This window comes from Rutidosis leptorrhynchoides, chromosome 11 (assembly GCF_046630445.1).
Source record: "Rutidosis leptorrhynchoides isolate AG116_Rl617_1_P2 chromosome 11, CSIRO_AGI_Rlap_v1, whole genome shotgun sequence".
NCBI lineage: Eukaryota > Viridiplantae > Streptophyta > Magnoliopsida > Asterales > Asteraceae > Rutidosis > Rutidosis leptorrhynchoides.
The window spans coordinates 86,718,772-86,733,398 of NC_092343.1; the positions used below are offsets into that span (position 1 = coordinate 86,718,772).

At 35.1% G+C, this 14,627-nt stretch overlaps 3 protein-coding genes across 6 annotated transcripts; 1 reads left to right on the top strand and 2 right to left on the bottom strand.

Annotated features, from left to right (window-relative positions):
• The first annotated feature begins 261 nt into the window (after window positions 1-261).
• On the top strand, window positions 262-6,053 carry LOC139876904 (vacuolar-sorting receptor 2-like). Of its 4 annotated transcripts, none has more exons than XM_071864305.1 (12): window positions 262-562; window positions 1,402-2,091; window positions 2,505-2,593; window positions 3,058-3,127; window positions 3,232-3,315; window positions 3,812-3,888; window positions 4,084-4,165; window positions 4,303-4,385; window positions 4,783-4,849; window positions 5,105-5,255; window positions 5,368-5,455; window positions 5,955-6,053. In XM_071864305.1, the coding sequence occupies exons 1-12, from the start codon at window positions 262-264 to the stop codon at window positions 6,051-6,053; spliced, it is 1,881 nt and encodes a 626-aa protein (XP_071720406.1). The 4 variants fall into 4 exon arrangements, with proteins under 4 accessions (XP_071720406.1, XP_071720408.1, XP_071720409.1 ...); XM_071864307.1 differs by having other exon boundaries at window positions 5,105-5,243; XM_071864308.1 differs by having other exon boundaries at window positions 5,105-5,234.
• A 259-nt stretch (window positions 6,054-6,312) lies between these two features.
• On the bottom strand, window positions 6,313-10,287 carry LOC139877164 (uncharacterized). The gene is made up of 6 exons (XM_071864577.1): window positions 10,123-10,287; window positions 9,946-10,023; window positions 8,943-9,049; window positions 8,240-8,317; window positions 7,887-8,070; window positions 6,313-6,764 (listed from the first exon to the last, which is right to left on the bottom strand). Exons 1-6 carry the CDS (start codon window positions 10,259-10,261, stop codon window positions 6,646-6,648), a joined length of 705 nt encoding a protein of 234 aa, XP_071720678.1. The 5' UTR covers window positions 10,262-10,287; the 3' UTR covers window positions 6,313-6,645.
• Window positions 10,288-11,505: 1,218 nt separating this feature from the next.
• Window positions 11,506-12,018, bottom strand: LOC139874752 (RING-H2 finger protein ATL74-like). Its single transcript, XM_071862153.1, has one exon. The coding sequence runs from the start codon at window positions 12,016-12,018 to the stop codon at window positions 11,506-11,508; it is 513 nt and encodes a 170-aa protein (XP_071718254.1).
• Window positions 12,019-14,627: the final 2,609 nt, after the last annotated feature.

Here is a 14,627-nt window from a genome sequence, read left to right on the forward strand (position 1 = left end):
TATTTAGTTTAAGCATTTTGGATTAACTTTCTATATTGAGTCATTTTTTCTTGTTTGAATTTTGATCAAAATTGTGAAAGTTGATTTCAATATCATTTTTTAGTATTGGGTTTTGATAAAGTTTCAACCTTTACTCTTCATAATCTTACCTGGTCAATTAATTTTTTTGACCAAGTTAAAGTTTGACTGTTTGAGACTTTTGATATAAACTTTCAAGTGGGTCAAATTATTGTGTTGATTTTTGATCAAAAAGTGAAAATTATGAGAATGGAGAAGTTAAATTTGGTTATTTGTGTTTGGTTTTTGTTTATGTGTGAATGTTGTTTGTGTAGATTTGTGGTAGAAAATATTAGTTTGAAGGTGACATCACCTGAGAATTTGAAGAACACATATGAAACTGCAATTGCTAATTTTGGTATTCCTCAATATGGTGGAACATTAAGTGGTTATGTTGTTTATAGAAAGGCTAATCAAAAGGCTTGCAACAATTTCGCTGATGATATTTCCTTTAAAAAAAAGACTCCCGGTGACCTTCCGGTTTTTCTTCTTGCAGATCGCGGTGGTAATAGTACTCTGTTTTTTTATTTAGTATTTATGGTGTTTTTGGGTGTTTATTATGGTATAAAAATGTATGTATGTTGATCATGAGTGGGCACAAGCTCCGGGAGTGGGGTACTGCGTCATCGAAGCTCGTTTTGCGCGACTGACCTTCCCACTCCTTGTGCTCTAAGGTGTCACATGTCCAAGGTTGCAAAAATCGCTACTCGTTGAGGACTCGGTCGAGACTTTTTAGGAAGTACTCGGCAAATCGAGAGTACTCGGATGTTGACTAAATTTGATTTTGACCAATTTTGACTTATTTTCCAAGTAATTTGGAGTTTTGGTTGATTTTTTGGCCTAGTTTTGGTTGAATTTGGCCGAGACTGATTTTCTGAGTAATCTTGAGTTTTGGCCGAGTTTGACCAAGTTTGACTGAGTTTGACCGAGTACTTTGTTGCATACTATGGATGTTAGATATTTAGAGAGTACTCGGATGTTGACTAAGTTTGACTTTGACCAATTTTGACTGATTTTCCAAGTAATCTGGAGTTATGGTTGATTTTTTGGCCTAGTTTGGTTGAATTTGGCCGAGACTGATTGAGTAATCTTGAGTTTTGGCCGAGTTTGACCAAGTTTGACTGAGTTTGACCGAGTACTTTGTTGCATACTATGGATGTTAGACCATTTATATTTACATTTCCGGCAATTAAGCCTTGATTTAACTAATCGGTTGTTCAACTAAATATTACATTATGATTCTAAATCTGATTTTTCATGATACAAATAATAAGCATGTCATTAGCTTATATATAAGTTTTAATGACATAGCCCATTTGACCATTTGTGTTTCTGATTTGGCAGACTGTTTCTTCACATACAAAGCATGGAACGCACAAAACGCAGGCGCGTCAGCTATTTTGGTTGCAGATGACAGACCCGAGCACTTAATCACCATGGATTTGCCCGAAGACGATACAAAAGCCGATTACTTACAAAACTTAACGCTCCCATCTGCACTCATTAGCTACAAACTTGGAGAAGCAATAAAAAACGCCATCGAAAATAAAGATCTCGTCCTCGTAAATCTTGATTGGAAAGAAGCTCTCCCTCATCCCGATGAACGCGTCGAGTACGAGTTTTGGACCAACAGCAACGATGAATGTGGGCCCAAGTGTGATGATCAAATAAATTTTGTAAAAAGCTTCAAAGGGGTTGCTCAATTGCTTGAACAAAAAGGTTACACGCAGTTCACACCACATTATATCACTTGGTATTGCCCGAATGATTATATTTCGAGCGAAAAATGCAAAAGTCAGTGTATTAATCATGGAAGATATTGTGCGCCGGATCCAGATGGAGATTTTAGTGAAGGGTATAATGGAAAAAACGTCGTTTTTCAAAATTTGATTCAGGGTTGTCTTTATAAAGTGGCAAATGAAAGCGGGAAACCATGGATTTGGTGGGATTATGTGACCGAGTTTGCTAACCATTGCTCAATGAAAGAGAAGAAGTACAACAAAGATTGTGCAGATGATGTTTTAAAGTCACTCGGTGAGTTAGTTATACATTTTACTTTTTTGCCCTGTGTTTGGCACCAATTCACCTTTTTAAAAGCGAATTATGTCAAACATTATGGAATTTTTGCTAACGACGGCCTAAGGGCTCTCGTTAATGTGTTTTATATAGTTGTACAATTTGTTAAGCGTTAGTTAAAAAGTAATCGATAACCGCCATGTACAATAATATAAAGTAATTTATAGGGCTGTAATTAGCAAAATGCAACTTTTTATTGGACATAATTATTAACGGAATTCAATTTTGTGTGCCGTGTTTACCTGTTCCATCTTTTATGTGTAAGTTTTTGAATATTATAACCGTATCTTTCATCATGTGACCGTTAAAACTAGCACGTTAAACTATTAAACATAGAACAATTATTGTGATTCTTTATTAATTATCTTCAGGAGTTGATAACAAGAAAGTAGATGAATGTGTGGGTAATACCGAAGAAAATGTTGAAAATGCGGTCCTCAAGGCAGAGCAAGATGCACAGGTTTGTAATTCTGATAAAGTTGACAAAATGGGTAGGTCAGGTAACGGATCTAAATGGGTAATGTTTGTACATGCTGAAGACTGAAATAGGTTGGGGTCTATTTGGGTGACCCACAACATCTCTTGTTTAAAACTTATTAATATCTTTTCTGTAGTTAGTACATGAAATGTGATTACAAAAGTAATATAAATTTAGTATTAGTAATAGCAATAATAATCTTATATATATATTGACCATAGGTTGTATACTTTAAAAAAAAAAAAAAACCTTAAATGCTTTCAACCTGGTTGACCTGTTAGACCCATTTGACCCATTTCTATTTATGCTGCTTTTTCTCCTGTAATCAAAGATAAATTATAACCCCCCGTCGACCCATCCATTGAATGAACTAAATTTGTTGTATATAACTCTTATGTTATATGAAAATGATAATATGATCTTTTCCTCTTTTTGTTAATCTGCAGATCGGACAAGGTGACCGTGGGGATGTGACAATACAGCCAACTCTTGTAATAAACAACAGACAATATAGAGGTACATCGTACGTAGTCTACGACTAAAAACGTAATTTATGTGAGTTTTTGGGTGGGTTCATCTCGTCTTACAAAACATGGTCTAATAATAGTGGGCCAATGCAGGTAAGCTTGATAAAAAAGCAGTTCTGAAAGCCATTTGTTCAGCTTATAAAGACACCACAGAGCCATCTCTCTGCTTAACTGATGGTTAGTACACATAAACTGTAATTTTGTGTATATATATTCGAGTATCTCTTGTACTTGGTGTAGTTTAATCCGTATATATGAAGGTGACATAATTTGAGATATTATTTTGATTAATGGTAAAAAGGGTAAACAATTTCTTTGAAAGTTTAGTTAACAGGTGTATCAAGTGATTTCTACCCTCTAAACTACTCCCTCCGTCCCCAAACGAAAAACACAGTTTAAGAAATGTCATATCGGTACACTTTACTTTTGTTACTTTGCAGTTTAATTCTTACTTTTTATCTATCTTTTTGTCTTATATGCATAAAGTAAATGTTGCTTTACCTTCTTATTCTTATCTATTTATAGAAGTGAACAATTAATATTTGGGATATCTAAAATAGGAATACTGGACAATTAATTAGGGACGAAGGGAGTACTAGATAAGAGAAATGGTTCATCATATTAGTGATTGGTTTGTGTAATTGTACTTGAATATATTACAATTATTTTGCAGAAATAGAAACAAATGAGTGTCTAGACAACAACGGTGGCTGCTGGATCGACAAAGTTGCTGGTATAACAGCGTGCAAGGTACGAAAATCACCTTTTTTTCTAGAGTGCCATACTTTTCGCGTATGAACTAAATTATTTTATTTGGTGTTTGTTTTTTTTTTTTGAACTGCGAAATTTATTAAAACGCCAAACCTCCCTAACGAGCAGCTAGGGAGGCGACAACAAAAACAAGTTACATGTTACAACGGCTTTATTTGGTGTTTGTTGGTGCAGGATACTTTTCGTGGAAGGGTGTGCGAATGCCCGATTGTGCACGGTGTGAAATTTGTTGGTGATGGTTTTAATCATTGTGAAGGTAATTTCATTGACAATGTAGTTCATTGAAATACCGAAAGTACCCCTTACTTGTCAAAATATCTTTTTGAACATTACCAATGTGAAAAGATGTAATCTTGAAGTAAATTTTTTAATCTTGAATTTTTTTTGTCACAGCTCCACCAACATTACGTTGTCACGTTAACAATGGAGGCTGTTGGAATGGCACCAACGATGGCAAGACCTACTCTGCTTGTGTCGTTAGTTCTCTCATTCTCTCTCTCTCCCTCTATATATATACATATACACACACACACACATTTACATTTACATACATATATAAAAAATGTATGCCTTTATACATACATATATTGGATAAGTACACAAATATATGCATTCATATATACATCTATAGGATACTACACATTAACACATATATGTGTGCATGCGTATATACATTTATGGGATACATACACATATTAGTATGCATCCAAACATAGATCTACCTGCCAAAATATTTGGACGGGGACCGTATCAAGATACAGCACATTATTGAAGATCCAATTGATTATAAATGTTTTGGAAAAATAAAAGTTTATTGTTATATGTTCCTCGTAATCACACATATTCATTGTTTAAATTTTGTTATTAATTAAGGATGATCATACGAAAGGTTGCACATGTCCTCCGGGATTCAAAGGAGACGGAGTCAATAGTTGTGAAGGTACTATTCCCCATCAACAAGTTAATTTTCTATCATGAAGGTAACTCATAAATATAGCTAGTCTTGTTGCTCCGCAACTAAAAGTGGCAAATTCAACCCATTTACACATGAATGGGTCGAGTTGTTTGTAACTTTATAGTTTGGATTATCTCCAACAATTTCAAACAAATAGCACAAAAATGGTCAAATGGTCTTGATACTTGCTTAAGCTGTATTCGTAAACTTTAAAACCTCCGAATTCAATTTTCTTTTCAGATATTGATGAATGCAAAGAGAAAAGTAAATGTCAGTGTTCCGAGTGCAAATGCAAGGATACATGGGGAAGTTACGAGTGTAGCTGCACCGGCGGTCTTTACTTTAAAGAACACGACATGTGTATAAGTGAGTATCCCGAGTTAAAATTTTAGTATTCATGAACTTTATGAAGCAATTTTCGATTTTTATTATTGATTAGCACGTACACGTGTCATAATCGTGCTTGATTCTTGGTGGCCAGATCCTAAACATGATGATAAAAGTGGTGGCTGGGGCTTTGCATGGATCTTTATTCTTAGTTTGGCAGTTATTGGAGTTGTTGGATATACATTTTACAAGTACAGGATTCGGGTATGTCTTAATCATTTTCGACTAAAACAGATCCAACTATCTAAACCACAGATATTTAATTAATAGTTTTTAGAACATAAAAAAATATGCATAGTTATTGAAAAAAAGGTTTAATTTAAACAAACCCACTAGTTGCATGCTACTTGTGTTCCAATGGAATGTTCATATTTGACTTCACGATACAAAACGGGTAAACAGATAAGATTTCGCTCTTCAGGCTACTTGAGAAGGGGTTTCCTCAGATGTACGCGGCCTAACCAGGTTATTCCGTGACCGTTTCCGACCCTTTTACCTGTTTTAACGAGGTTCGAACCCGAAACCTCTTATTAGGATACGTAGACCTCAACCACTTGACTATCTTGGGATGGTTCATATTTGACTTTACAGTCAAGTGAATTGACAATGCTGGTTTTTTTTATACTTGTGAGTTATGATAGTAGAAACAATGTCATGATGAAACCGAAAGATATATACTAAACTTGTATGTGATTTCATGTAGAGATACATGGATTCCGAGATCCGGAATATCATGGCTCAATACATGCCATTGGATAATCCGCCAGACGTTCCTCTTAATCTGTCTCATGGAAACATCTAAGCATCAAACATGAAGCGTAGCTTGGGGACCTGATAATCTCGCTTCAGTACTTTTTTTTTTCAATGGTCTTCAATTTCGTTACATTTCGGGTTCTGATACAAACTATCTGATGTATATAAAACAACTATTTTGATAATTTTTTTTTGAAAATTTACATGTAGAATGGTGAATGTGCGCTTGTTTAAAGTGTATCATTTTCTACATTATCCATCAATTAGTCATTAATCAAAAGATAAACTCATCTTGTTTTACTGAGAGATAAGTACAATAAATTTTATAATTAACTGAATAATATTTGAGGGTAGAAGTTTTATAAAGTACAATAAGTTTATACTTCTCTAACCAAACCATCGCAAGATAACCTAGAGATCGTTGACGTTCTGATATACTCATGACAGGTCTCATCCAAAGCTCATTAGTAACACGTTTTAGGGTGATTAAAGAAAGCGTTGTAAATAAGTGTATCAACTCTTACACAACAGATCTGCTAACATGCCATTCTAGAATCTAAAGCTGTAATAGACCCGCGTGTAGACATGATTGATCAAAACTATTCCGCAAAAAACTGTTATAGGAACGCGTTCAGAGCAACTCATACACGGCTCACGTACTGCCCAGTTCTCGTATCGACAATAATTTCTTGGCCCCTCTCTACGAACAATGGGACATTTACTACCGCACCTGTTTCCACAGTTGCTGGTTTCGATCCACCTGCAAATAAAATACATAATTTATGTTAAAATGTCGTTTTGAGGTTCGTGTTCTAATATGCTACGAACTTGGAAACACTCTTCGAGTACTCAGTTAAAAGTGCGGTCCGAGTACTCAGTTTAGACTCGGTCAACCCTCGGTCAATGGGGATTACTCGACCAAAACTAGGGATTACTCAGAAAATCGCTCAAAACTTGGTCAAAGCAGGTCAAAGTCAAACTTGGTCAACACCGATTACTCCCGAGTACTCCCCGAGTTGCCGCTTACTCTCTAAAAAGTACAGACCGAGTACTCCCAAGTAACGATTTTTGCAACCTTGATTGAACCACATTTTAAGCATTAGATAGTTAACCGAAGATGGTATCACACAAGATTTTACAATACCAAGTCGTCGGACTATTAAGTTGAGTATATCAAGTAAACCTGTACCGACTTCATGCAATTCCAACATTTTTTTATCTTAGATGGAGTATAGGTACATTTTAGAAGTGATTGTATGCATTTCTGCTATTTGAATAAAGTTATTTGAACATATGGTAGATAACTAGATACTAATCAGTTCAATAGAGTAAGCGATAAAATGGAAAACTTTTGTTAAAACAAGGCTGTAAAAGTTGCAAGTCGGGAACGAGACGGTCGGGACATCAGAACGACAAGTTGGTCGAGTCGGTAACAAGACGGCGACAAGTTGGGCATTGACCAACGTTGTTGACTTCTATATATTACACATATATATCAAACATTGAACATAAATATTCCAAATATAGATATACGGCACAAAATCTAATTTTAAGAGAAATATATTCTTTGACCGATTTTGATTGACTCGGACCTGACTCGGACCCGACTTTGACCCGATTATTTAGCGTTGACCGACATATTAGGCATTTATAGGTGAAACGGGATAGGTTAGTCCCCAAACCGACGCGTCAGCCGACTCGGACAATTTTTACAACAGTATGTGAAACAAATGTAGACAGTGAAATGGAAATATAATCCCTAAATATTAGATATTCAACATTTGAGAGGCACTTTCAAACGAAAAACCATACTAGTGTTCCGTACCGACTAATACCATCTTTAGATAATTAATCAGTAAGATAAAGGAATAATAGATATTACCTTGAGCCGTATCACCTTTCAAACCCGGATCTACGTCAGTTATTTTCACCTTAACTTGTATTGGAAGCTCGAAATCGATAACTTTTCCCTTCCAAAATAGCAATATGCAATCCATGCCTTCTTTTAGCCATTTGGTTTTATCTCCCATATCTGACTCATTAAGTCGGACTTCCTCATACGAAGTCTACAATATAATATGCACAAATAAATGAATTTTCACACCGTGCTTACTTACCTATTGATGTATCAAAGTCGAGCTACTAATTTTAACAATTTGATGCAATTGATGTTGTTATTGTTCGTTTAGATATTAGATACATGAAAGTTTTTAGTAAAACGGAGCGTAAAGATACCAAATCCATGAAGACAAACTGTGAACCGTCTTTGTATGTGAATTGTTTTGTCTCCTTTGAGATCTCAGCTTGTTCAATCTGCAAGAGGATTGAAAATAATTAAGGCTAATTTAACACCTGCACAAAATAAGCAGTACAATAATAGTATTAATAGGTATATTTTGACTTTTTAGAGTAAAGCAACCTCTTTTAACCTCAGGTGACATATTAGAAAATCTATGCATAAAGAGAGTTTGTTTTCTTGTCACTCGTAATAATCTACAACGATATCGTCTTTAAAGTGGAGCCTTTTGACTTTAAAGAGTCAACATTAATGTACCAGGCAGCCTAATTCAATCAGCACTGGCTATTAGGTTTTAATTATTGTTTTTAACTAATTTTTTTTTTTTTTTTAAAGCTGAGTTTGAAATCACTGACAGGGATCGAAAACCACCCACCTGATGCACACACGCGTTTCCGGGCGGAAACCCGAACCGCATAACAGGGACATGATCAATTAATCCATACATACGGGCATGTGGATCGAACCGAATTCCTGCGTACGGGTCGGTAAAACCTCCCTCACGGACTTTTTACAAAGCCACGGATCGAACCCTTAACCTCTACAGTGCCCAATACGAAAGGTATTGGGGTTGAACCATTGGGCCACGAAGGCGGTTCATTAGGTTTTGATTATAATCGTACAGATTTATGATTTGTTTACCTTGCTTCCAGCTCGAAAAGTTTTTTCGACAGAGTTTCCAGTAATATGATTCCGTAATGTAGTCCGCACATACGCAGCCCCTTTACCAGGCTTCACATGAAGAAACTCTGAAACATCAAGCAACACAACAACTTACAAAAGAATATCAAATAATAAATTATATTTAAATTTTAATTATTGGACAAATAGCATCGGGACATATCAAATTAAATATTATTCTTTTTTGTGAAAGGCAAGTTGTCGGCATCACCCAGAGGGGTATTAACCACCTTCGCCATCATTTGCCACGCACGCACGCACTTTCGGGATGAAACTCGAATCGCATTGCAAGAACCCGATCCTTAAACCATCCCGAGGGGCAGGCGGACAAGGTTTGAATCCTGAATGGATTCGGGAGAAAACCCCCTCAAGGTCAAAGTTGTTTCCGCTGTGTTTATGAAAGGCAGATTAATTAAGAGGATGAGCTGATTGAGGCTCGAACTCACGACCTCAACCTCAGCCCCAAAACACAAGGAATAGGGATACCACTCGGCTAGATGCGGGGTGGTAGATCGAATCAAATATTATCATATCAATATTTGATGTTTCTCCATGTCCTTTTATAAAGAGACTTGTTCATCAACAAACTATCAAAGCAATTTCCAATAAGACACATTCTCACTACATAATGAATGTTGAAGAATCATACATAGATTATTATGTGTGCAAAACGCTCGCTATTTTTACAATGAAGTTGAATTAAAGTGGAGGTTCATCTTAAGTTGCGCTTAGTTTAGCAGGCAAATTAACTATACATTTTTTTGAATCCATAAATGCAATAATTTCAATATTTTCTAAGAATTTAGGAAAATAACTTAACATATATATTCAGCTTAGCTTACAGGGCTTTTGAGCATTTTAGATTATTAGCTTATAAGCTTTATAAATCTCATTTCAATAAGCTAAAAAAATAAAAAGTGTTTTGACAATTAAATTTTAAATATTCAAAGGAATTGGGAATTACCTATAACTTTCCACGGAGTGCCATCTACTTCAATGTTAGAACCCACTTTAATATCATTACTAGAAAATGCATAAATTCCTGCAAATATCCAAAAAAAAATCAAAACTTTATCAATTTTTCCTCAAAAAAAAAAACCCTAAAATACAAACATAAATACTTAAAATACAAAATTTATACTTGGAAATGTAGAACGGCGTGGAGAAAACTTGATAGGAAGATACAATTTCTTTGAAGAAAATGAAATTGACGAATTTGAAAGTTTTTGTGGGACCCCAGATGAAAAAGGAGATAACTTGAATGCCATTAAATTAGCCATTGAAGTTTCCTGTAACTGTGTGTGTGATTTTAGTGTGTGTGATTTTATAATTCACCCAGAAACCATAATCAGAAGAGGTCCAAAACCCACTCTCAAGAACTCTTTGTTGGATAAGGGGTTTTTCTTGTTCTGGTATTTTGGTTTTCTTGGTTTAGCATTTTTGATGTTATGGGCGTGTAGCCCTTGTAATTTTGAAAATTACAGTTCATACCTCTGAGTCTGTAAGCTTTTCTTTTTCGAATAATAAGTAAATGTGTTAAAAGCAAGCTTGCAAAAATTGAAAAAATCGGCCGAGTTCTCGCCGAAAAATTATTTTGGAGTTGATGCCGAGTTCTCGTTTTGAAATTGGCAAATAAATCAGTCAACGACTGATAAATTGAGTTTCTCGGCCAAAAATCGGTCAAATCTCGGGTATCATAAATAGTCCAGAATTCTCCTCGAGTTCTCCGACAACTCCAAGAAATGGTCCTGCCGAGAACTCCTCGAGTTCTGATTTCTTCAACCTTGGTTAAAAGTACATATAAAATTCATAAATATTACGTAAAAATATTTAGGGATGACAATGTGCAAAAGAATCCGTGACCTGCGGGTATCTGGTTCATAATGGTAAAATAAAAATATTGTATCCGCGAGGATAGTTACTTTATTGGTTGTTTACCTTAAAAATCAAAGGGTTGCGAAAGTATAATGGTGTTCAAGCGGCCTTGGTTCAAGAGGATACAAAACTGATTATATTTAACAGATATTTTAGTGGTTGTTTAAAAAAACTATATATTCTAAATATATATATTTAGATATAGAGATGTACTATATAATTATAGAATTTAAGAGTACTTGATGAAAAAAATAATTCCAAACTAGTGGGTCACCCCACCCTTTCAAGTAGATGCGCCGCTGATTGTACAAATTGTTAGTAACTTTAAACTTTAGACAGAATAATACATGTAATCAACACCTTTAAAGAGTCTTTGCACCTGATATATGATACATTTTCCTTCAGCTGGGGTTTATGACATTAAAATGATTCAGAACTTGTGGCATAACATACGAAAAGAAACGAAGGACCGTATTTAAATAACAAACAAAAACCGATAATCCATGTACATACTGTGCCTGTGATCGCCACAACAAGTTTCCTTTTTATCTTTCTTTCACAAACTATCATATCTAAAAATACTTTCACTTATAAAACACCTAACCAAACATCCTGAAATTCAATCAACACTCAAAATGCTAAATCCTAACTACACCCCGCCGAGCCCAACCATGGTGGTTAGGTCTCTACCATCAACAACTTTAGGTGGGACCAACGACCGCCTACAATTTGGGCACGACGTATGATCCTTGAGCCACTTATCAACACACTTAACATGAAACTCATGGTTACATTCAGGCAACACTCTAACTTTTTCTCCATCTACAAACTCTCCAAGACAAATCGAGCATTCAGTAGCTAACGAATTTCCACTTGTTCGCAACTTGAACACTGCAACCGGTATTTTCTTTAGGACATGTTTTTTTAGTCCTAAACCTTGTACATTTGTCGCATCTGCCTCCATGTCCTCATGTCGTCGTCTTAAATATATGTGAATTACTGAATTCAACAAAAGTGCAGCTACTAACGCGCATAGTAAAGCGGCCAACAGTACTATCATGTCAGCATCCAAATTAGTATCTTCAGATTCAGACGAATCATTCGTGTTGTCCTCACTCAAAGGGTTATCGCTCAAAAGAAGACGATGGATTGACCTGACCATGATTATGTTTTTAACTCTAGTTAAGAATACAAGGAGGGAAATATGTTTCAATTCTTTGAAAATGTTGTTTCTATGTATATGTATATAAGTATAAAACAATGAAGGTTCAGCTTACCTAATAAAACAGTACCAAATCCAATATAACCTTTGGGAATTTGTTTAATGTAATGTCACATTTTCTTTTGATTTTTTATTGTATGTTATAAAAGTTTACAAGTATGATTATCTGACACTGTTTTTAGGGTGTTTATTACTTGGCTTAAACAGTTTTGTACTTTTGATTATTAATATATAAATAACATAAACATAAATAAATAGTAAAATTGTATTTATGAATATAATGTAAAACAGAGTATATATATGTATGAGATTCACGGATTGTAGTAAAGTCAATTGGTTAGAGGTTTTTGAGCCTGCAGTTGAACAAACATTGGTGAAAATGGGAAGGTTAGGTCAAGGGTGTGAGGTTTTCCTAATGATTGAAGTTGTTAGGATTAGGCAAGCAAATTTATTAGAATAAGTTGGTTTTGGTTCACTTTCACATGTTATAGAAACTACATATACTAAATTTTTTTTTTGTGCCAAATAACGAAAAGTTTAATAAATAACGGAAAATGTTTTCAAAAAGAAAACCTCTCAACGAAGAATACAATAGAGAATCCTGACCGTAGAGAATCCTGACGAGGCTCGTACCTAGAAATCGGTATTACACAACGGCTTATCTACCGAGCTTAATCTATTGAAACGTATACAAACTACGAACAATATTGGGCCAAACTAAAATCAAAAAGTCCGCTAAACACCAAACTAGATGCACCAAAACCCTACAGAAGGTTATCATAACAAACAAACAAAACAACTAAGGATCGACCATAATTATTTGCTTTCATAGATTTCCCGTCGAATTTTACCGTACCAATTCTCAATCTTGAAAGATAGCACATTAAAGGCACCGTCTTCAATCAAGGTTCTCGGAGAAAAGGAGGGATAAGCCCTTGATTCACTAATATCCAAGGTGAAGATTTAAAACTTCAAAAGTATTGGGTTTTTGACTTTTTTTCCTCTTGGAACTCCTTTATATTGGGCTAAAGTTGCAACATATTAATAGTTGGGATAATATATGTCTACTATTTTTAAGATGCAAGTTTCAGATAGTTTGTACTTCATATAAGTTATCTAATGTATTTGGGTAGATTATATAGTGTTGGTTTACTCCAAATTATAGTACTAATTCTTTTCTTTTTGAAATTATACCGGTAGTCCCTAAAGTTTGATAAACGCACGACACATGTTGTGTAGCTAACGTCAGTTTAAGGGTTCCGTTAAACAATTACATGTAAGTACATGATAGGACTCTGATATTCACATACAACTTGAATCTGGCATCTATGGTCTTTATATGGAGTTAATATCATGTCTGTTATGTCAAGCTGCTGACGAAATTAAACCACATATTTTCACTTCTTACAGGCTCACTATTCCTTTATGGTGAAAGTTTCTAGATTATTAGAAGATTTTAGGTTCAATACCGAATGGAATCAATAACGCGGTTAGCTCGGACAATTTTCAGGGGGATCAAACAAGTTGCATAAGGTATGCCTTGGTTCAAGATATGTTATGCTTTGGGCTATATGGCCATTGGCGCAACAAGGTAGTCGTTGGCTCGGTAGATGGGATAAATTCAGTTCTATCTTTGCTCGAGTACGATCACTAGCTCACCTCTTGATTACTAACAGGAACTCTAAACTTCGTATACAAGTGGAAGATTGGTTAAACAACCTAACGAATGCAGTTGGAGAATAATAAAGGGATCTAAGAGCACTAGGAGTCGAGACACTAGACTCAGTGTCTAATTTTCAGTGTCTTCAAAGATAAATTTAACATCGAAGGTAAAAGTCGAGAAATTGTCACTACAAGAAAAATGGTCATTTGTGATGATCTTTTAGTGACGCCTTATTATTTGATCACTAATAATGCTTTTTAGTTACCATAACAAAAATTCGTCACTAAGTTTTCGTGATTTTCTTTTGCTCCCCCTCTGTTGGGTCATCTCGCTCCCCCTCAATCCGACATAGGGAGATAAAAAGTTAACTTATATGAATAATAACCTTTGAAACATATCTCCAGCTCATGATGATTGTGTGCAACAAACTACACTTTGATGACCGGGTCATACACTTATGTGTCTATACTTCATCTTGTAATTAAATCAGATTTAAATCGTTGTTGACGTACCATTTGTAGGCACGATCAATTTGATTAATTAATCTTGCATTCCACCGATGATGGATATCGGTTTGAAAAAGCTTTGGTTAGCCAAACTCACGGGTCGTGACTTAAAGAGTACTGGAATTATTCTTCTTCCCCAAAACTTCAAGAACCCTAACTCTTCAATCCTTTCAAATTGATATGAAAAGCTTTAATTAATTAAAGTAAGAGTCTCATTCGATCGTTACAAGGTCGTGTCTAACAAAAATTGGACAGAATAATGTTACAATTGATGAAATTTTAATCAGACAGACTCATCTTGACTTTCTATTGACACGGGATTTGAAGAGTGATTGGTGGTCTACTGAGAGGTGCGTGTGACTGAAGAGTGTATCAGTTGA